The following is a 24338-nucleotide window of genomic DNA, read 5'->3' on the forward strand; positions in this document are numbered from 1 at the left end:
TGAGCATGATTTCGAAAGCGATTACTTGATCCGAAAGCTTCTGAGCTCAGCACCGTGTAGTACGTGTGCTTCCCGTGTGACAAAATCGTAAACTATTTGTGTTCGGATCCCGGTTCAAACAAATGGATATGGAGATGGAGGAAGGATAGAGCGGAACGTGCACGGACACTATCGCCAAGCTGTTGCCACTGTTGCTGACAGGAACGTAAATAGTTTGCTAGTTTACAGAATGGTACAATATATTAAAAAGTTGCTATTGGTAGCCAGGCTTCATTCCTTATACGTGACGAGTCCTTACGCCGCTTTACCAATCCGGGGCCACACCACAAAACACTTGCTGCATGCATGGGCCGAAGATGCGACTCCTCTCTCCGGCAAATGTTTAATGTATTTAAATAAATTACCCAGCCATGAACGTCGGAATTTTCGTAATTTAGAAAGTTTGTCAATTTTGTACGTAGTTGCCGTCGTCGTCGTCGTCGTTGTTGTTGTTGTTATGGTGTATGTTGCCATTGGGATGCCAACCAAAACTGGTGCCCTAAAATAGATAGAAAACGTTTATAGAATAGCGGGGCATGATCGTTTTGCGTCTCGGTGCTACTTTGGGCTTGCTTCCAGCCTGTATGGAAACCGAACTCATTGATAAGAAATACCAAAGCAAGTTTAGGATTGGACACAGAAGTCTTATGATGCCGCGAACGCTTCTGCAACTTTAACAACAAAGTATTGGGATGCAACGATTGGCGTTGGACGTAGACTGGAATCTTTCATCTCGAGTGCATTTCTTGAGACAGGAAGAAGCCGCCATGAAGCCTAGTAGTTAGTTTGGTTTACAGTAGAGTGGTGCTAAAGAGATGCGGGAGAGTGAACATTATTTCCGGCTTACATTGCCTGACTGGACCCGTAGATGGTTTGTTGGATGATTTGTTATAAAGGACAAAATAGTTTGCCTCGTCTATCTGTCCGTAGCTTATCTGAGATGTTGTTGGGATGTAATCAGCTTGCTTGTTATTATTGTTGCAATCGGGGAGGCACTTTGGAAGTATCGTAACTCTGGCGACTACTAATCTTCTCACCTCCACCCTGACACCAGTTCCAAAGTGATGTATGAGATACATTTTTCACTTTCATTCAACATGCTGGGGGTGTGTCGTTGGAGTGGTTTTTCGGATTCTTCGCATTGCAGGCAATATATACATATACGCTAGCACACGAACCCTCCATCGGGACAATTAGTCGGGCCATAAAATTGATTAGTTAAGCTCGGCTCAATTTGGCTGCCAGGTATGTGGAAAACTAAAAGGTTTTTTTTTTTTCAGAAAACATTCGTAAAACGCAATCATGGTTAAGTGAGCAACAACAGCGGAAAAAGCACCCTGTCTTAAGACGAGCAGCAGCTCGTGATGAAACGAAATCAGTGATAAGAATGTAGGAATAAGAGCACGCAGTTACGCGACAGTACGCCGACATTTAGGCCTAGGGTTGAGGCAAATTGAGGCAACAGATTAAGATATAGCGCGCCCCATTGGCCCCGTTGCCGGTCATATCTCGAGTCCTAATTGTAGAGTGGTCGTAGTTTTTACCATCGACACTGCTGCACGCAAGAAAGTGGAAAATCCGCGCTGTGTGGAGCGAAGTTTAACCGTTGCGGTTAGCAAACCGATTCCGAAATAGTCTTCACGGGTTGATAACCTTCCGCGCATTTCTTCGAGCGTTAGGAAAAATGCCTCGAGCTGATTGACGACGGAATGCCCTTCGGTAGCAGCGCTGCCACGAATGCCCTGAAGATGAAAAATCATTCCATCGGAATTTGGCAGCTGCTAGTGACGGGCTCCTTTCTCGTTCACTCGCTCGTTCGCCGCTAGGGGATTTTGAAACAAGTGGCCGTTCGCTCTGTTCCACCATTCCGAGGGCTTCGGTGGATTTGCTGCTGCGTGCAGACGAGGGCGTAAGAGATTAATGAATTGTGGAGGGTTTCGCAGCAGCATGCGAACGAAGATATGTAGAGCATGTGAAGTTTCTTTTCAGGGTCTTAAACGTTACGCACCGTGGGTTAGTCGTCGGGTTGGTTCGTTCAGTCCGTCGGAGATTTCCGTGAGTCATTTAATCTCCGTTGGAAGTAGCGATCCTCAGGGTTCTGGCTTGTGCTGCCTGGTTGGGCTGTTGTGTGGTTTGCCCAGACTGAACGCTACACTCGAGCACTACATTACGCTGTAAGAGTGTCATCATCATCATCTTGGCGTGGAGGTAAAATAATCACCACCAGTCGATGAAATTATGTCCTCCGGAAGCTGGAATGAAGAATTTGTAAATGGATTTTACATTAACGCGGGGATAAAGCGCGGAGTGCGAGTGCGAGGGAGCGGAACAAGCGCACAAGCAACAGCAAGATTTGACAACGAGAACAAAATGGGCTGAAAAAGCGTTATATTGTAATATTCGGTGGGTTAGAGTAGGGTCTCGTGAATGACAACAGGAATTTGACTGTATGATTCTTACTTGTCGGATTTCGCTTTCGGTTGCCGTAATTTTGAAGGGGGCAATTTGCTGTCATTAGGAATGAAAAATGATGGTTTAAATGATCGTACACGGTGTCTCACTCACCGACCGCTCCGCGAACAGCCTTCCTCCGGTAAGGTGTGTTTCTTCTGGGCTTGTTTTGTTGCCTGGTCGTTTTGCCATTGTATGGGATAGGTACGATGGAATGGTATGACGAAGACGCTAGACCGTAGATTGACGACTTTTCAATGACGCTCTGAATGCGAAGTACTTAAGGGTACGTGGGATTTAATCTAATGGAAGATTGGATTTGTTCAACTTTTCTCCAAAGGCCTTTTCTGACCGATTTGACCAAACATGGCTACTTTACCGGCACTGGGACAGTTATGTCGTGGTAAAGCTATTGCTAATAAACGTTAACAAAGTGTCAATTTATGAGCGATTTGGGACAGAAAAGGAAATACAAGGTTGTTTAAATTTTGTTCTAACAATTCACTTTAGGATAGGAAAGCACGCTAAGGAAAACTAAATGATCCGCTGCCGTTTTTAAAAATACAACCAGCATTTTCTCTGATCTATATGGAGGGAAATAGGTTGACGCCATCAAGACATTCCAGCACGTTGAGTGACTTATGGAGACACATTTAGCGTGTGATAAGTCAGTGATAAAAGGTGACATTTTCTACGATCCGTTGTTATGTAAGCCCGCCGTGTGTTTTTTTTCTCGCTCTCTCCTTCCATTGAAAAAGATTTATTTTGTGCCTGGTTGGTCATCAGCTGCTAAACATTTACTATCGTGATAAAGAAAGCCGGGTGATGTCGGACGAGCAAGCGTTGCGTCAGTGTCGTAAAATATGTTGCTCATTTAATTTACCTTTAACGCTGGTGCGGACTGACACATTCGCTCCGGTGTGTTGTGAGCGTGTACGAAAGAAGGAGTCCTATGCGGGGCAAAGCAGAAGATAGGGGCCGGAGCTGTTTCCTGACCACCGAGAACAAAAAAGAAACAGGCACAGGATAGTGAAGTCCGCGTATGCCGCAAGTATCTTAAGGATCATGTTTCCGGCAAGCGAATAAACCGGCGATACAAGATTGGCGTTGGGGTTAGAAAAATAGTTTAAAGACAGTGAAAAATTTGCCCGCATTGGCATAAATTATGCTGGCAGTGTACTGTTGCCGCGGGGGGTGTTCCCGGTACGTTGTTACAGAGTGTGGACCTGGGTGATAGAATGCTGTGCCTGCGACTGCCTTTTCCGCCAGGATGGCAATTAATTCCATATCAAAGCGCTCGAAGGTCGAAGGTCACATGGCAAGGCGTGTTTTTGCGTTCGATGCGTTACGTTGGAAATGGAACCCCCATTGCTTGATGTTATGATTTCGCCAACAGGTAAAGGGTTTGAGAAAGAACTAGACCACACAATGCTCTAACAGGGTGCGGTGGAAATCAAAAACCCCGATTCACGATTCGCTGCACCGTAACAGAGTACGCTTCAGTGTCACAATTTCGTGGAAAACGATCAAACGCGGGGAATAGATTTGCAATGGTTCCCGGGCTAGATCGGAGCAGAAACCCAACTGCCGCTCGCTGCTCTATCGCTCGTTCTGTTACTTGCATGAAGCTAAATTAATTGTCCTAAACTGTAGCGAAGCGAAGAGCTAACAGCTAACGGCGTTACAACCGGCCCTGCCTTCGATGGGAAAGATAAAGATAATTTATTGAATTTCGTTGCCCATTTTGTTTTGAGGTTGGAAATCGTCAGGTGAAAAACTGCTAGCAGTCGCCCGCTGCTGCGAGCCCGTGCATCGGAGCTGAGCTCTAATTTATGTATTTCTTGTTTCGTATTCAACCTTGTAGCTGTAGCTATCGCAGGACGTGGAGCGAACTGTCTGTTACAGTTGTTATGAATGCAAGAAAATCTGCCGGTCCTTGGTGGGTGGTAATGTAAATTGTTGCAACGATTTCCTTCGCCGCGACGATAGGTGCAACAAAGAGAAATGCAGGCGGGAATGCATTTCGGTGTGTGTGTGTTTTTGTTGTTGCAATTTTGCTTTGGGCCCCGCTTTCGAAACCAGCAACTTCACATTTAGCAGGTGGATTAACGAGCAAATCTTGATCTTTTTTACGAAAAATTCTTGTAACTTCAGTTGCTCTTTACTTACACTCTACTGTCGCGGCTTTGTGCCGCTGGAGACTTAAGAATGCGTTCGCTTTCCGTTCGTTTTTAACATCTGCAATTCCATTCGACGTGCGAGAGACGACCACCCAGCCATGCTTTGGTACTTGCAGGTCGTTGGTCAGTTTGTTCATTCGCCGGGCTGTAAATAAATAGTGGGAGGTATGCAGAATTGGTTGAGGCAGAATAAAAAAGTTAAACCAAATCAAGTAGAGTCTTCCTAGCTAGAAGTTTTATCGCGAGGAACACATCAGTGAACGGGTCTCTCGTGATTAGTTTATTGTGGTACTCTTCAGATCATGCCGTTGCATCGTTTGAATATTTGCAAATTGAGTAAATTTGGGGAATAGGAATAAATTACACACCAAATTAATATCGAGCTCAGTGTCGTTTTCACAAGGGACATCGCAATTTCAACTGCGACTTCAACCTATCAAGCCTTGAGACTGGCAACAAAAGAATTCCAATAGAGCGAAAAGACCCGCAGCAAATTAATAGTTTAATTTTATCTAGCCGAGCCCTGATGTTAAAACGAATTGAACCGACAATCGCGTATGGGAGTGATACCACTCCAACCACGATCGTTGATGCTTACTCTAACCTCCGACGGTGGGTTTGTTTGGGTTTGTATGTTAAACTGGAAAAAATGACCATTCCAAAGACGCAGTTGGCCACAATCTTGCCCTTTTCCTATTTTTTTGTCGGAGCTCCACAATAAAATAACTTTACCTCGTTAGTGGTTCGATGGAAATTTATTGGTCAACATTCCAGGACCCGTTGGATGGAACACGGACTCGATAACCGTCTTGGTGTGCTTGCTGACGGGGGTCAGCGATGTTTCTGGCGGAAAAACCGTCGCAAGGCGGTAGTGTTTTGTTTCTGGGGTGGCTGCATGTCGTCCCGTGTGTCGGTTCCGTTCAACATTGGCCGGAAGTTTGGACTCCGTGCGCTTGGGGTCTTGAAACTGTGCGGAGCTTCCTCACTCTGTCTCTCACTCGATTGTTGTGACCGTTTGTGTTTTTTCGACCATTTACGTTGACCCGTTTCACATCGTCATTGAGGCGGGTGTAGTAAGTGCAGGCTGGTACGCGATACCAATCTATGCAGGAGGACTTTGACTCAAGAACATTGTATCTGGGATGGCAGTAGTGGCAGGGGAGAAAAGGATCCCTTCGCTGTTTTTTTTCTCCCTTGGATCGCTTCAGTTCGTGTGGAGGAAGTAAAAATGAATGGCCTGTGCAAGATTTTTGACAACCGTTCCGAGTGCTAGTCCTCCCTATCATCGACGATGGCAAGATCTGAAGAGGCGGTGAAATGAGCTGGGTAGAGAACGATGGGGAAGATAGTGATGGTGACAGCACACCGGGGAAAGGACTCTGAAGAGAAAAATTGATGGCCTGAATCCTCCCGAGGGGCTCGAGAAGGAAAAATTCCATTTTTTCATTCGACCCACACCCGCACCCTCCCGTTCTCATTCCCACCCCCCGGGAGGGGGGACCCCAACCAACCAGCAGCAGGCCCTGGTGGTTTCCTTCGTGGCAAGTTTCTGCCGAACAACTGGTGAATTAAAAGTACGTTTCTATCTTTGTTGTTTTTCAACCCGGATCCCCGCTCCCAATATGCTTCCGGCCGCTGGCACTCATCTCTCTGTTCGATGGACGAAGAACCGCCGTTGTCGTTGCAATAGCTGTAGGGAAATTCCCGCTCGTCTTCCTCGTTAGTTTTAAACATTTTTTCCACTTATGCAGACGGCAAGGCAAATTTGAGCAAGTGGAAAAAATGAACCACACACACACACACACACTCTGGCACAGCGGGAAAATACAGAGCGCGAACATGTCCCGGCCACACGGGAAGATTCTTACAGGAGGAACTGCAGAGAGCCTGCTGGAGACTAAGACCGCGCGCGCGAGTTGTGTTGTGTTCGGTGTGCACGCTTGATGTGGTGCGGAGGAAAGTTTTTATCCGCGAGTTTTATCGTGCACATTTGCGGTTGCAGGAAGAATGCAGTGCAGTGCAGAGTAAGTGGGGTAGTGTGTACGTACAGCGCGCGGCCGGCTTGAAACTTGAGATGCGATTTGACGCTGGGTTTGGAAGAAAGCAAAACACACGCCGGGGCGGGGCGGTGGCAGTGCCTCTTCCGCCTTTGGTAAGCGAAGAATCTTGGCGAGTAGTTTTTATGCTCCAATCTATCGCGCAATCTTGTGCGTCCTTTGCCGGTGCCGGTCGTGTTTTTTTTGTCTGTGTCCCGCCATCCTGACTGCCCCAGACCGCTTCGCCTGGCGACTGGCGCACAGATGTGGCCTAAACGCCGTGAATCCTTAGTGTTTCATCGTTGTTGGCGATGAAGAAAGTTATTTTTGCCGAAGTTATAAAATTCATGCTAACAGTCCAAGCATAATACACTCCTTTTATTCTCTTGCCTTCCCACGCGCGGTAGTCGCCGGAAGTAAGTGTGAGGGTGTGAGCAGGTGGGTGTGCTCTGGTGGATGGGGGGAAGTGCATGGAAGGAAGATGGCAAGGTGAGAAAAGTTCCCCGTGCGCTTGTTTGAAGGAGGTTCCCGGTTGCGAAAGTAGTATTGACTTTAGTGTGAAGGCTTATTTTTAGTTCGATCGAAAAGCAATTCTTTCACGAAAGCGTAGTTCCGAGATAATGCGGCAAAAATGTAACGAATGTGTTGAAATTGATCTGAAAACTTTGATTTCTGCACGTGTAAGAGCTTTTCGTCGGTGGGGGTGGGTGTGAATCTGTTCGGGGGACTTTTGGGATAATATTACTCTTGTAAGTTGTTTGCAACTGTATGTTTTAAATGTGTTTTGCTGAAAGTTAGTATCTCAAAATTGTAATTTTGTTTGAAACTGTATTCTGTATAGCTTTTTTTTGCCAAGCAATTTTCACTTACCGAAGCACCGGTTGGAAATCCAGCAGATTCGGTTGTAGTGCCTTTATTAATTGTGCATGTTTTCCATGATTGTTGCAAATAGTCGATCAGAAGCGTGTGCCCCGTTCCACGTTACACACAGTTTAACGAGTGGACTCAATCCGGTCTCTAGGGTTGTTGTGCACACCACGGATGCGACGTGTCGTTATCGGTTAACAAAGAATGCAAGGACAAAAACATGATGGGAGCATGTGTTATTTTCCAATTGATGTTTAACGGTGACAACGTTGCATTATGGCACACGCCTCCTCCTGCCAGGCTGGCGGATCGTGTGTGCCCCTGCGGAACAATCCTGAGGCACAGCGACCGTATCGACAGGACACAGAGAAAATATGGAAACAATGAGTCGACGAAAAACGGCAGAATACAGTGAAGTATCGACAAAAAAGGTGGTGGAAAGTGCAACATCATTACGACGATGGCAGGTGCAGTGCAGTGGCGCGAGCTAGCCCGCCGAGTGTTGAACGCAATCATCATCTGCTCAATGAGGAGAGGGGGGTGGGTGGGAGGGGATTTTGTGTGCACTGTATGTCCCATTAGTGAAATGGGAAAGATAAATGTAATGTTGTTGGGTTTTTTTGGATCTCTCTTGCTCACTCGCCTTTCGAAACAATACGCACGTTTAAACCCTGCACCCCCAAGAGCAGAGCAGAGCGGTGATGAAAAATATGTCCTTTTAATAATGGCACTGACAGCTGAACTTGACCGTGCACTGACCATCAATAAATACTCCGTGAGCGTGTTACCAGCCTGGTTTCTATTTAAGCAAGGTGGCTTATCATCGTTAACTCAATTGATCGATTGCGATGCACGCTGATTATTCGGTGTTCGAATGCTTTATGAAATATTCAGCACGAATTCGGTCGCCGCATGATTGGCAGGTGGTAGAGGTGTGTATTTTCGCGGCATGTTTTAAATGCTGATGTGCAAGCCCGTAGATAAGAAAGCTTTTTCTTCAGAGGTTTATTTTAAGAGCATAGACAAGAAATCAAGGACGGATGTGGAAGTACTAGCAATGAGAGATGATTTATAGTGAAATTTCAATCTATATGTAGAAGACTGTAATTTGATCTCGTTCTTTACCTTTTGGGACCTATCTAGCTCTCCTGCTTTCCTGCATATGGACACCACCGTCTGCAGCCGCACCATTGGGCGGAGAAGCAGCGTCGGATTATGAGATACGTTTCATTTACCTAAGAACCCCTTCTTTCGAATTTAATGAGGAAATCCGATCTTCATTGATTTCAATTAATTATACAGGGATAGATTATTCGAAATTACGATTGTGTTCTTGAGTGGAACAGATCGAACTAGAATGCGAGGATGTGTTCTAGCGTCCGTTCCCATGCACTCCTAGTGGCCCGTACCCTGCTACACGGAGTAAAACGGAACGAGAAGCAATCCCTGACCTGTTTCTTTCGAGTGCTATCATCAGACTTGAATTTGCTACATTCATAGGATACGACGTCATCATCATCATCGTCATCAGCATCGTTGGCGTTGTTTTGGTCCGAAACGAAAGGGTGATTTAAAATTCATGCTGCTGTTAAAGTCAAGATGATGACGATGATGATGATGCCTCTGACGATGGGTCGATTGACCGCTGTGCGCCACGTTGGCGACGGTGACGATGGACCAACGAATTTTGACTCCTTCTCTCCCTTTTCTTGAATCTTTGACGGTCGCTTTTCTCCTTGCCAGCAGCAGCAACAGCAGGCTGTATTTTCTTGTTCGTTCAATTCTGGTGCTGCATTTTGCTTATTATTTTTCATGTTGTTTCGAACTTGAAAAACCTGTCCTCTGGGGTGCGTCCGCCGGTGAACACTCTCCCGCGGCAGATGTTCATTATCATTTTGAAACGTAGTCCACTCTCTCTCTCCCCGTCGTCTGTTGCTGGACGGGACCGTCCACAACGCAAACTTATTCGTTCGCCGAGCGACGAAAAACGGGACGAAAGCAAACGATCGTAGACGAACGCAACAAGGCAAAAGCTAAGGAAAAAAAGCGTATATTTATACACGTTACGAAAAGTATCACGCGGACAGAAAGCCTGCAGCTTGCTGCCGTCAGCAGGGCACCAAGGCTACAGGTGTGTCAGTCCGATCCGAGTTCTTCTCCCCCTTTGGGCTTTAGTTTGCGCGTTAGCAAAGGTGCGGAGAGGTTCCATCTTTTAAGTTAAGAGTGTATACGGACTTGTGTTGTATTTTCTCCCATTCTTCTCCATGTTCGGGTGACAAAGTAGTACCGGCGGTACGGTGGCACCTTCTTCACTCTGTCGTACAATCCTTTTGCTGGGAAATGGGAAGGGCCATGTAAAAGACAGATTTGTCCTTTAAAAAGTATCTTCGTCCCCCCGTCGCAACATCTTGGCGACGTGTCAGGAACGATTGGATGCTTATGACAGTTGGAAAGAAAATAAACACTCGCCACTGGCATCATCTGCGGAGTTTATAATGATGCTGGAAGATGAAGCAAATGATAATATTCAACACCATTATCGATAGTGTTGCCGGGCGATACGATCGCAACGTTTGGGCGAAATGTTTCGCCAGTCCGGTGGCGAAGAAGCAGGGTAGTTTAGATTAGATTTCCTGATCAAGTTTCGGGAAAAGTATCGTGTTTAAGCGTTTGCTGGCTCTGGAAGAAAAAAGAACGATTTTCGCAACCGGTTCTGCTTGGAAACTGGTCGAGCTCCGGCTGAGCTGTGCTATAAAATTTCAGCTGGTCCTTTTTTATACCCGATAAGGCTTGGAACGAACGAAAATTAACGAACCTTTTTAACCAACGCTGGGTGAAGGGAATCATTTGCATTGCTAGCTACACATGCTTCCCATTTGCTGTTCTCGTGTGTGTGTGTTCTTCATTTTGTTGTTGTTTTTCGTGTACATTAGGGAAGGAGTATGCAATTAAGAAATATAAAACCAATGCCTAGCGAACGGGAGAGATTTAAGATTGAAAATATGGAGAGATAGTTTCACGTTCAGATTTAGGGCACTGTGAAACTGAATAAGGACTTTTAATACCACCCAAGGAGAAGAGTTTTATCATCGCTGGACGCCTTATGTTGCAAAAGAGTGTATCTAATTTCGCGTTTTTCAGCGGTTTAAATTTATTTTGTTCATCTGCCACCTGTTGATATAAATTGTTGGTCGGTTTATTACTTTTTGTATCAAATGCATTTTAAAAAAAATTGTTTTTATTTTGTTTCCCAGATTATCCCCGAGTGGAAATTGGTCCAGAAAACCCGTTGAGTGTGGAACGCGACCAGACAGCCAAGCTTGAGTGTAACATCGACGCCAAACCGAAGCCCGAGCAGGTGAAGTGGACACGGAACGGGCGCTTCATCTCGTCGCACCCGACGCACACAATTCATCGTGTGTCGCTGCAGGATGCCGGCCGTTACACCTGCTCGGCCGATAACGGGTTGGGCAAGGTTGGCGAACAGGAAATCACACTGAACGTCCTCTACCCGCCGATTGTGCAGATCGAAACGAAGGCCAAGACGGCAGAGGAGAAGGAAACGGTTCACATTAAGTGCAACGTTACCGCTAACCCACCGCCGGTGACCATCGAGTGGCTGAAGGAGGGCGATATTGATTTCCGGCGCAATGGCGATACGCTTGTGCTGCGCGACGTGCGAGCGGAAGACGCCGGGAACGTACATTTGCCGGGGCATCAATATGATGAAGCCGTACGGTGGCAAGACGCTAGAGCGTGAAGGTAACGCCTCGGTAGCGCTGCTGGTGCGCCACCGCCCCGGGCAGGCTGTAATTACGCCGGAAAAACCGGTTGTGCATGTGGGCAACAGTGTCAGCTTGATGTGCAAAGCGGATCCCCCCGGCTATCCGGATCCACAGTACCGTTGGTACCGGGATGTGGGCGGCGAGATGTCAACCACGGTGATTGCCCAAGGAGCACAGTATCTGATACCGAAGGCGGGACTTTCGAGCGAAGGAAAGTACCACTGCCATGCAAGCAACGAGCTCGGTAATGGGGGTATGGCAAGCGCTACGCTTGAAATTCACCAACCGCCGCAATTTTTGGCCAAACTGCAATCGAACATGATCAAGCGTGCGGGCGAGGTGGACTTTTTCGTAACTTGCAGCGCCAAAGGAAAGCCGGAACCGTCGATCACGTGGCTGAAGGATGATGTGGAGATCACACCGGAACTGCACCGCTACGAGGTGAAGTCGAACGTGGACAAGGGACCTAACGGAATGGTAACGGTGCAGAGCATGCTCAAGTTTACCGGCAAAGCGCGCCCGAACGGCAACGACCTGATCTCGACCGATCGGGGCCAGTACACGTGTCTGTACGAAAATGAGGTAAACAAGGCCAATTCTACGATGCATCTGAAGATCGAGCATGAACCGATCGTGCTGCACCAGTACAACAAGGTGGCAAACGATATTAAGGAAACGGCGGAGGTATTGTGCAAGGTTCAGTCGTACCCGAAGCCAGAGTTCCTGTGGCACTTTGGAACGACGCTGCTGAGCACGGGTGGGCACTACGAGATCCTCACCAACTCGGACGGTAATGACGTGTACACCAGCATCCTCAAGATCAGCAACGTGCGTCACCAGGACTATGGCGAATATCATTGCCGAGTGTCGAACTCGCTGAACCACATCCAGGTGCCGATTCGATTGCAGCCGAAGGGTCCGCCAGAGAAACCGAACAAGTTGAAGGCCGTTGAGCTTGGTTCGAACTATGCGATCCTTTCGTGGAGTCCTGGATTTGATGGTGGGCTGGCCAACACAAAGTATTTCGTGTCGTACCGGAAAATAGTGATCCCGAACGAGAGTCTCATGACTGAAGAATGTGCGGCTGTGGCTGCGAGCGGTGCCGAATGGATGGAGTTTGACTGTCAGCGTGAGGTACCCTGCACGATCAGCCCGCTGGACCACCATCAGAGCTACGTGTTCAAGGTGAAGGCATTGAACACGAAGGGCGTTTCGGAGCATTCGAATGAAATCACTGCCACGACGAAGGTGGAAAAGGTTCCGATTCCACTGTTGGCCAATTTCGATCCGGAAACGAAGATACTGGGATTAAATATTGGCGCGACCTGCCTGTCGATGGTGGCGATCGTCGAATCGGTTATGTACGGCGATACTCCAATGGCGGCGTGGCACATTATCGAGAAGGTAGATTTGCAGGTGAACGGTCACGATCCGACGTACCGCGAGCACGAAATAAAGCACTTTGTAGCGAACCGACGCAACAACGGTCGCTCGCTGGGCAACACGCTGGACGACATTCCTATCCCGATCGAGGACGAGCTGAATCCGCGGGTGCGCGTGAAGCTGTGTCTCAAAATCAATCACGAGTACTGTGGCGAATATCTTGAGGCAGACAGTAAGTAGCTACGTTTTGGGAAGATTATTCGGAATTACTAATGCGTGTTTTTTTTGTTTGTTTGCGTGTCGTTTACAGTTGGGCAATCCCTCATCCAGGAAGCATCCTTCGTCGAGCTACCGACATTGATCGCGATTGTGGTGTCGTGTGTCGTAGCCGGTCTGTTCGCCGTGCTGGTGATTATGTTCTGTCGCTGCAAGCGGAACCAGATGAAGGAATCGGTAAAGTCCAAGGAGTACGATATCGATTCGATCCATCCGTCGATTGTGGCCCAACAAAACCAGGCCCCACCTCCGTACTATTCTGCCAGCAGCTTAGAAAACAAGGCGCTGGAGCATTCGATGGATTTGGCAATGGATCAAAATACGGCCTTGTATGCAAGCCAACAGCCAACGTACGGTTACCATCAGCAGAATGCAATGATTCCACAAGTGCCGCAGAATGATTGTAAGTTTCGGAACGCATTCGCCACCCATTCGATGCGGTGCTACAATACGCACGCAATCGTAAGCTTTTGGCGTCGGTTAACGTATGAAAATTGGTCACTAACGGTATGGTTTGGTTTGTATCATTTTATTACCTTCCAACGCATGCAGGGTCAAACATGGGCTACGTCGAGAATTCGTACTCGAACTCCAACAACGGTGGAAGCGTCAACTCGCAGGACTCGATCTGGCAGCTGAAAATGTCGGCCGCGGCCTCGAACTCGGCCAACATGATTCCGCAGCACAACTACATGGACCAGCAGATGCAACAAAACTACGGCTATGACCCGATGACCCACGGCGGATACGGTGCCGTTGACGATTACGCTCCCTACCCACATCTAATGACTACCGCCAGCCAGCACGGTGGAGATGACTATCATCACAACATGCGCAACAGCCAGAATCCATCGCGCCAGGACTACTGCAGCGATCCGTACGCGTCCGTTCACAAGCCCAAGAAACGCATGGATCAGCATATGGGTGAGTAGAGTGTAACTGAACGAATCCGGTGGTGTGTCCGGCGGCGCCACCGTAAAAATCTGTCTCCCCTGGGGTGGTTTGCTGGTGGGGCAATAGTGCTAGTTTTGGTTTTAATCCGATTTTCCTCTCTCTTCCAACAACCCGTCGCGCGTAGACTTTGTCGCCGAATCCCCTTACCACGATGTGAGCGGCCTGCCGGACCCGTACATGGAGCAGGAGGAAGCAAAGTCCCCGGTGCAAAATCAGCATCTCTCGATGAGCTACGATGATGCGCTAGCCATGGAAAGCGGTTACTCGACACCAAACTCCCGCAATCGTCGTGTCATTCACGAGATTGTGGTGTAGGCAACTAGGGCATTGCCCAGTGCGGCCTTGGTGCAAACGAAACAACGAGCTAGAACAACGACAACGAATCATTGATGGTATTGGAAGGAAAGCAAAAAAACTAAACACAGACCGGGCAATCGAACGAATCAAAAACCACGGGACAGTCATCTCCGCAGGAGGCGAGCATGCATAAAACGGGCGACTGACTACTATCGGCAGGGCCAGAAGCCAACGGCGAACGTTGCGTTTGCTTGCACACCTGCCAGCGCTGTCGAACCGTAGTTCAAATTAATTTACCTTTTCTTCTAAATTATTTGTTTTAATCGAAACATTGAAATTGTTGCAATCCTCCACCACCGACGGACGCGCGTGGACGAAATGGAAACGTTGGCTCAGAGCCATAGCAAGGGGAGGCATATGTTGATCTCAAAATATAGCTCCTTGCGGTGTTGGTACGTATATTGCTGTTAAACACAAACGTCTTCCATAATGTTGCACGGGTGTTGTTAATTTTCCTTTTTGCTTTAAAATCTTTCCAGATGAGTGAGTGGTTCCGTTGGAGGTGCCGATGTTGCAACTATAAAACTGTGATTGTATATATAGATAACTGTAATTCGCATGGAGCGATGGTTTTATGACAACACCGAGAGGCGCACAACTGTCGGCCGAGCACATTTCGAGTGTGCGTTTCGTTTGTAGGTAGTGTGCGTAACGAACAATCGAGCTGCGCCGACATCGACGATCTACGAGTCGCGGGATCCGTATCGGCCAATGCAATGCACCTCTGCCAGCAGTGCCGAGCTGTATAAGTAGCGTTAGCAATTAAGCAAAGGTCGGCCTATAGTAAGCACTTGGATTAAGTTATCACGAAACATGACCATTCTGAATCTCTGATGGTATCTATGCAGACGCGCGTCACTGAACCGGAGGTTAAGAACCGAATGTGCCATTAGCTTGTAGTAGGTATTCTCCTGCCAATAGTTCTTTTCCACAAAGTCCGACCCGATGTGACGATGGGCCAGCCAGCAGGTGTCTGAAGGCATTGTGCTGGCTAGAAAAACGAGACCACCTGCCCCTTATCTTCCTGGGAAGGGGAGTTGGAGTGACTGCATCATCGTCTCATCACGGAACTACATCTCTTCTAGTGTGTCCGTCTGGCGGTGCCATTGTTAGATCGTTTCGTGCCAAGTCTTCCTTCTAGAGTAGCGGGCGCATTAAAGCAAAGGTGCATTCCATGTTGTGTTTTTATCGAAGCGTCGTACTATTGCCAACGTAACTGCGGCTCCGGTAGGTCTTCTGCGTTTCGGTTGAGCAGTAGCGTAGTGTAGTTTAGGAGAGTATCGTTTAAAGTAGGATTAATTGAACCGTCGACTTGTGTGTGGCGTCGGTCGTCCGTTTTGCTCCTTCCGCGCGGTGTCTCATTGGACAAGGTTCGGTTCTGCTCGGCGGCTGCGCATGCAAGTAAGCGTCCCGTCGATGGCTTACGTCAGTTATAAACGGAGCGAGCGCGTTAAGCTAAAGTAAAGTAAAGCCTTAGCCCATAATCTGACTATGCTCCTCAGTGTACATAGCGGTAGGGAGCGAATGTAAATGAGAGAAGCGCACATTGCTTAAATACAAAGAATCTGAAAGTCTTGATTCGATTGCTTAAGGAAACAAGTGTGCAGAGCATAACATAGTAGTACGTACGTACGTAAGCAACAATTATGTATTAAGAAGCGTTGGAATGCTGGAGGAAGTTGTTTGGAAGTGTGTTTATTGTTTGTAAAGAGAAGGAAACAACCTGCTGGCAAGCAGCGGATTTAATAAGCATCTGCAGCGGGGATAAATCACGCCGATACACAACTTGAACGGAAACAAAAAGTTTGCTAGACAACACAGCGAAGAAGGAGTTGTGCATCAAAATGGATGAAGTTTCTTAATTTACGCTAGTTTTTCTTCGAATGAAAAGCGCTCTAACGCCGTGCTGCGCTTCATTCACCGCCGATTGCCGGGACTCATATAGCGTGGGGCGAAAAGGCGGACAGCGTATCCTGTCGCCTGGGCAAAACGAGTGGCGGGAGAACGAAGGAAGAGAAAGAGACTGAATTTATCGGCCAACGCATCAGGCGCGCATAAGCTGCAAAACATCATAGTCCTTTGCAAAAAAAATACTTTCCCGAAAGTGACAAAGCACGCGCGAAGACAACAGCGGCCATGGTACAGCTTACATTATGCTCTGCTGCATGCCGCGAACGAACGGGCGCGAACGAAAACAGCACTGTTTTCACCCAACGTCTTGCGATTAGGATAAAAAATCGCATTCGAAGCAGTGATTGACGATAAATATGCTTTCCGCGCTTTTTCACACCACTGCCCCTTTTTTTTGCTTGCCCACGCCCGGCAACAGTTTGGCGTTTACAAGTTTGACTGCCGCCGTGTTGAAGCGCTACGACATTTTAGTGTTAAGTGATGAGGAAATTTGTTTTCGTGTAGCAAACAACAGCAGCAGCAGTGCTTGTGGGCCACGTGCGTGGGCAAGAGTACGCCAATCGAAAGCTCTCTCTCTCTCGCTCTGGGTCTGCTGTCGACCGATCGGGGGGATGATGGGACCGACCAAGCCGGCACCGATGATGGGGCGGCAGCTAGTAATGAAGATAAGGGATATAAATAAATAGACGCGAGAAAGAGTGAGCGCGCATTAAAGAATTCGTATTTCTTTGCCTTCGGAGCTTCGGTTCGGTTCGCCGGTCCTTCCTCCATCCGTTTTGCGTATGACTCCCCCATGGCAAGTAGCAGTCGGTGTAGTAGCGTAGTGTGCATACTTGTTCCGTCCACCGAGAGTTTCAAATTGCTGTAAATATTGACTGAGCAAAGTAGAAGTATTTACACAATTGCGGGACTTTTCTATGCTGACGTGTAAGCCCCGAGAAGCAAATCTTAGTAGTTTTGTTACAGGTTAGCGGTACGATAAGTTTCTTTCATGGCGAAAAATAAATATTTTATTTTCTATTTTAAACAGGCTTCTGGCGTGCGCATATGAAACGAATTTGAAGTGAATATCACACGAAATCGATGGTGTTTGACGCACAAATGAAAGAAACGGCACAGCCCCCAGCCAGCAGAGAGACGCTATGGATCGAGAAACACATCCTTTCTGCCGGTGGGTCTAAGTTGTTTAATACATTTGCCACGATTTAAGACGCAGCCAGCCGACGCAGTGGTGTGGGAGTTGGAGATGCTTTTATTCATCTGTGTTTCCAAGCAATCGTTTAATCATGCCTAATGTAGGCATCGGAATCTAGCTGATAGGATACGGATCGTGTCACCGCTCGAAGCAGCGAACCGTCCCTTATTGCCTCACCTTGGGTGCTGTTGTGTTTTGCAAACGTTGTTAGTCGTCGAAATCAAATTGCTCCGCTTATTGAAATTTATGGCCCGGAATGGAAGAGATTTCATATAAATGAAAATCTGTTTCGGAAGTAATTTCAATGCCTAATTCCTAGTCTTTCACTGCTTCCAGGGGGACCTACCCGCCGGGGAAGCGGTCCGTGGTATTAAAACGTTTTTCAATCCATTAGCATCGACTCAGGTGGACGGACGCTAAGTCAAGTGTCCTGGCACACAAAAAAGGTGCCATTTCAACCGACTTTGAACGCAAATCGCAATCGATTTTAGCGAGGCGGGGCGACGACTGCCAGCACTGTCTGCATGCAAGACAGTGCGCCGTAGAGCGTTTATCTGCTCTTCTATAAATTTAATTAATAATTCAAATTAGCCCCACGCTGCGAGACCATCAACGTGCTTCCATTTTGGGCCGTCGAAATTGCCTATCATCCAACACAACTGATCAAACAGCACGCGAACGACGCGCGGCGGAGTGGGGTGAAGGATTTTTGTATCGTTCCGGCGGGGAATAGGCTCGCCCGCCTCGTGTGGAATTGAGACCGGGCTTATGGACCGGTACCGTGAGGCACAAGTGAGTCGCGATTGTTGTACTGGTTGCACGACTGGCAGCAGCGTACCAATCTGTCTGGGTCCAGTTACCGTTGGCAGTTGAGGTTATGTGAGGGGCGGCCAACGAAGCAGGACGATTGAAAAATATTTACATTCCTACGATCTTAAACTTGGCGAGCGGGAACTTTCCCTTTTTCATCCCCAGTATAGTCATCCGGGATAGGGAGTCACCCACTCTAGCTTGCCGTGTAATAAGACAGCATGTTGCAGCCGTTGGCAAAATGGAAAAATAAATTTCGTTAAATTATTCTTGGCACAGGGGCTCAACGACGCTCGGAACTAGTGGTCGGGATCCCTTAGTTGCCAATCCGGGGACTGGGGGTTGGGTAGTGTAAAGGGCGAAAAATTGGAATGAAGTTGTCGATTTCCCTGCACACGAGACGGCTCTCGATGAGGGAGGGTCATGGTTAACCGATTTTCGCCTCCCAGCAGCGCGCGTACTAGCCCGAGGTCATGCAACTACAGTGGCCGATTATGGGTTTAAGGGCATGGAAATGGTATGGTTGGATTGGAGCGTAATAGAACATACCATTTTGCTGAAATTGTGCTAATTGCAGTAGAATTTGAAACTGGCTTCTATTAAAGTCCATCAGATCGGATCGCACCGAAACAGCAGGATAGCAGGATTTGATCGTCAGTTTTAAACGGTTCAACTCTTGAGCACCATTTATAAAACACATATTTTGTTTAAAATAGCAATTGTACCGTGTGTACACTAAATCAGGTGACAGTACATTTCAGAATATCAGAAAAATCCTATATACACAATATTTCTGGCTAAGATAATGCATCGCCAATCGCTCACTGCTTTGAGTTGCTTGTGCTAACATTTGAACGAAAGAATATAAACTGACATTGGACAAAGTTGAAAATAAAGCTAAAATATTTAATTCAATGGACTTTAAATCGATTACTCCACAAGGTTGGTTGTGCTGAAGCCAGTCAGGGATTCTCTAAGATCGACGCCGCGCTCACAGTGAGTTATGCATGTTCTGTGCAGGAGATTTAGACGGATGCGCTAACCCTCAATAGACTCCGTCAGCAAACTTTAACTAAAATCGATGGTTTATTGCATATGATAATCCACTGAATTTTAAGAATTCAATAGCAGATCTCCCGAAGGCATGCTCCGAGTTACTAAGTAATATAACCATTTTGTGTTAAGTTCGTTTCTGCAACCCAAACGGCTCATAAAAGAGTGGTTCGAGTACATTACTTTATAATTTTATGCCAAAAGAAACAACCTGAAACAAAACCCGCAGCACAACACCGGCATAAAATTGATAAATAGCCATCAACACAGACTATCTCCGTGCACATTACGACAGCCAGCCCCTTAACCTTCACCGTTGGCCATGTGCTGCTGTGGTTCATATTTCACGGGCGGATGCATGTGTGGGGGTGTTGCGGTATGCGGTAAAGGGAAATCTAATTCAGTTATTATAATGTTAAAGGCAACGAATCAGTCAACGGTGTTCTGCTCCTCTCGGTTCCCGAATAGCCCGAAGGGGGAAACGTTCCATCCGCGAGGACACGTCAGCCGGTTACTTTCCCGTTCGGGTAGCTTTCCAGTAAATCTTCATCGCTCGCTTCCATCAAACCTGTGCGCGATGATGGTCGCAGGCAAAGTGGTCGCATTTTTCTCCGGCAGTATGGAAAACTGACTCGTTGCATCGCGCGCACACCCTCAGGGGGCACATATTTTAGATATTCCTTTTTAGTTGAGCAGTACAAGCAGTTTGGCCATCCACACACACACACACACGCACTACTCGTTGTCGTCCTGAACGGGCAAAGCGACAGACAGATAAATATGTTGCCCTTCCTAGTGCTTGATACATTTGCCGGATTGCCTCGGGGCTCGGGTCTGGTGAGTGAATATTTTGTGCATTGAATTGAATTGAAAACACAGCCAGCAAGAAGAATTTTGGCCTTTCGCTTGTACTATCTATTCATTTTTTGGGGGAGGGGCGGTGGTAAGCTGTGGAGTCAGTTGTGTTAAGGGGCCGGGGTGCTATTTACTAAGGAAAATCTTGTTTCGTTTTCTTTCCACCTAGATCAGTGCCAGTAATGCCACGACGGTTCGAAGTTCGAAAGTGAAGTTGTGCAGCAGATTCGCTTACTGCTGCAGCAGGATAAAAGCGCTGTTGTTTGGTGCAGATGTGAAAAATTGGATTTATCTTCTCTGTAGACATGCGGAAATATTACCATTTGTTATCGGAATATTTTTCTCAACTGAACAATAGTGGGTGCAGCCATTTTATGTATTGAAGTACTTCAAGAATAGCCGTGTTTTTCATTCTTACAAGGGATGGGAAACCTCGCGAAGAAAAAAAAAGAAGACGAACGAAGGTTTCCGCGCGTTCTAAACCAAACATTTCGGTGCTTCTTGGTATTCAGCATCAGAGTTCCGGATTGGGAAAGTTTAATTGCATTTCGGTAGCTTCGGCGCTACACAGGATACCAACGACGCATTTACCTCACATGTTAATAGACACACACACACACACTTACACACAGGCGCAGGCCAGAACAGGGCCTGATGGATGGCTTTGGTTTAATTAACGCTAACTGAGGGCTCTTGCGCCCTACGAGCAGCGCTCCTACTGCATTAATGCAGATCGCGCACAGCGAAATAGTTGGAGTTTCGTTGTTGTTGATGATGTGTAGAGTGGCCAAGAGTGGGAAGGCTCCTGAAAAGCATAGCAAACAGTAACCGCACGAGAAGTTTCCCATGGTATTGGAAAGATTTTGCTTCGGGATTCGACCACCGTCCCGCCGTGGTGTGGTGTGGGGTAGGGAAGGATAGTGGGAGGGTGGCACGAACGGGAACTGGACCCGGAATCCGGGGTGTAATTTAATTGATAAGTAACTTTAGGCAGTTTGCTAATGCACGGTGATGATGGGGTGAGAGTGAGTGGGGAGCCGCTTGACGGAAATAATGGCATCGTGATCCGTTTTGTTTGGCGAGCTGACCGAGCTGCGACAGAACGAGAGGGCGGGAGAGGGTGAGCGAGCGTTAACTCAGTTCGCATCTTCATTTCGTATGCGTGTGGAATTTCGGCGCCTGGAGGGACACGTTATGCTGCTATTAATCTCAATTCATGCACATTTACAACATGGTACAACGGTGCTGGGAGCTGGTCGGGCTGGCCGCTCACTGACGACGTTTGCCGTTTTCGGTGCCGAAATAAGTGCACCCGGGCCTAAAGTGGTTGACTAAACAAATGATTCATGGATATGGTGAAATTTCGTTGAAAACAACCAAACCCACGGCGTCCACGGAGCTCTGCCAGGATGAGCAGCAGGACCACTCTTAAAGGTCGGCGGCAACAAATCATGCAGCACGGCGGCCGTACCATTACCGACGGGGGGAAATGCTCTTGTGCGTCAATAAAATTGCCATTAAAGCAATTTCCTTCCTCCCCGGTACTGGGCTGGGAAGGGTAAGTCATTGCTGGGCGCATCTTGAGTTGCGCCGGAGAAAGCTGAATGGCTGCACAAAACCATTCTTGACCAAAGGGAGCCACTTTTAAGGTGAAGTTATGTGGGACAAGTGAAAAACAGGACGATAATAAATGACTCACGCACTCAATGTTCATTGAGCTTCGGTGGTGGAAGTGGAAGGATCGATGGAAGTGAAATAGTTTGGTGCAATAAAATGGAGTCATTGGAATGTCGCTATGAGAAAGTGAGAGAGTGTTTGGGAAGGTGCAAGACATTACATTTGGTGTACTTGTGGATTGACACGGTCCGCTCTTCTAATTAAGAACAGCCACAGCTAGAACGTTTTGAGTGAAGAGCATCGATTTTTTTTATTAAAGATTTAAAAAGGATTTCTTAATTATAGGCACCAATCCAATAGCTCAGATGCTTGCATAGTAATTGCATTCAACAATTTTGCTGTATTACATTCGCATTGAATGGTTCTCATAATCCTAAGTAACAGAATCCTTCTGCCACTTAGAGACTGTCGCCGTCATTCTAAACATTGCTCCCCAGTCCGGCTCTATCACGGCCAGAGCATCCGGCAAGTAGGTACTTTTCTGTACAGCATTGAGCGGCCATCCGTTGCAGCGTATGCCTACAATTGACTGACACCATTACACATCGCACACCGCCGCTAGATAGTTGCGACTTATCCGCTCCACTGCTCCATTCGCTTTGCGGTACATATCGATCATGGGAGTGCAATCGTGCATCGTTCAACATTCTGTAAAACTTGCCTGCTTCCCTCGACTCATATAGCTTCTGCATCAGCCGCTCATCCGACACTTAAAAACTGTGTTTCATGTTCTGGCTTTCGCAGTTTTCTATAGTTTTTCACGTTCTAGCAGGTCTCTTGCTGAAGCATTCGGGTACGTGTTGTGCTCTTCTCGAATATTGCTCGTCAGCACTTATCATCAATCCATTCCTTGCACTGGTTACGTGTTAGACGTTCAATTGTTTGGTTGGTTGTGATCCACGAAAGTCGCAACGATAGTGGTATCCTCCGACAACTTTTTTTTATCTCCGATGTGTGATCTACCCATATGTGAGAACCCACGATTCTTAGAAACCCATACATACAATCAGGTACGTTCGGATTCGTACACACTAAAACCGTCTCGAGCCTTACGCCAAACATTCCCAGATTAGCAACGGCGGTATTACAGTTGAAATTAATGGCGCTGTGACAACTTGGTGAGGGTTGTCGGGCATCTTAGCTTCATGAAGAGCTAATGAGACTCTTCCTGCTTTCAACGGCGATCTATTGCCTGTTGCGGCAGTATGTTCCTCATAGAAGATCATAACCACCGCTACAGTATGAAGCCGGGGTCACCATTAACGAAATGGTTCTCCCGACTAACATTCAAGAGGGTAAGGATCACCCCAATGGTCTCTGCTATAGCGCACTGGATGTTTCGGTTAGAGCACATCAGGTGGATGATGTTCACCACTTGTTCACTTTTTCCCCGACCTGAATGTTACATGCTCAGGTGTCTCTCTTAACTCCGGATGCAGAATATCTACATCATCAGTCACGTCACCTGCCGCGCAATTGGGTTTCATTAAGTTGTCAATGCCGAGATGTATAGAAAATCCTAGAATGAAAACGTACGATAACCGTTGATCGCTCAGTGCCAAGTAGCGAGCTCATTGGGACAGACTACATATCCTTGGACTTAATAACGGTGACGAATTGTAATCCGAAACTGAAGTACACCGTATTTAAAAGAAAAGAAAAGAAAAAACAAACACATAACCCCGGAGATTCCCGTTTTCCTTAGCTTGTACGGAACCAACCGCTAACTGGTGATAAAAACTTTACCGCCTAATGCATCAACCCAGCCAGCCGGTATCACTTCCAGCAGGGAAATTAATGCGTCAATAATTCCTCACGTTGCTCTCGATAATGTTATCGGATGATCGCACCAAAAATGGATTGACGTTTTACTGTACGATAACGCGCGTGGGTTGCAATAGGGGACAGATTTTTCTTGCCCTACACATCCGCCAGCCCGGGTGAAAGCCGAACCCGAAGCGCTGGAAGTTAACTGTAACTGAGCTGAACAATGACCCATGGCACGATATGGATGGTTGTGTCGTGTGTGAGTGTGTTTCGGGGGAAAATTACTTAATCCTACCAAAATCGGGCTGTCGCTCGTAAGGGACTCATCCTTATCGTGCGCTATTAATCTATTGGACCATCCAGCCAGATGGGCTGTCGCTCGTTTGAACACTTAGCATGAGCCAGTGGAGGGAAAGTGGGAAAGATTGGACAGAGACACAGTGTGTGGCGTACACAACAGTAGTGCACAGGCTCAGCATTGTCGTTACTAAGGTCACCCAGGCAGGTTAAGCGACAGCTACGAAATAGGGGAAAAAATTAGCTACAGATTTTTGCGACCGTTGATGTCTATCCGTCGGGGTCGGTATGGACTAGGACGAGCTCAGGACGAAAAACTCACTCACAGACACACGAGACAGGAAACTGTATCCCATTACATCTTCCGGAGCTAATGGTCCGGTGACCATAGCGCGTTTGATGGCAGCGTTTGATTGAGTGGCTATCGGGGTGAAATGGGTTCGGG

The 24338-nt window shown here is 47.3% G+C and overlaps 1 protein-coding gene across 1 annotated transcript in view; it reads left to right on the forward strand.

Moving 5' to 3' along the window:
• LOC118511077 (hemicentin-1-like) overlaps positions 1 to 16950 on the forward strand; it is a 68855-nt gene extending 51905 nt beyond the window's left edge. The window contains 6 exon segments of the mRNA XM_036053747.1: positions 10828 to 11273; positions 11275 to 12973; positions 13052 to 13420; positions 13570 to 13941; positions 14096 to 14720; positions 14808 to 16950. Coding sequence (XP_035909640.1) covers positions 10828 to 11273; positions 11275 to 12973; positions 13052 to 13420; positions 13570 to 13941; positions 14096 to 14286 — 3077 coding nt within the window. The 3' untranslated portion in view covers positions 14287 to 14720; positions 14808 to 16950.
• Positions 16951 to 24338: the final 7388 nt, after the last annotated feature.

This window comes from Anopheles stephensi, chromosome 3 (assembly GCF_013141755.1).
Source record: "Anopheles stephensi strain Indian chromosome 3, UCI_ANSTEP_V1.0, whole genome shotgun sequence".
Taxonomy (NCBI): domain Eukaryota; kingdom Metazoa; phylum Arthropoda; class Insecta; order Diptera; family Culicidae; genus Anopheles; species Anopheles stephensi.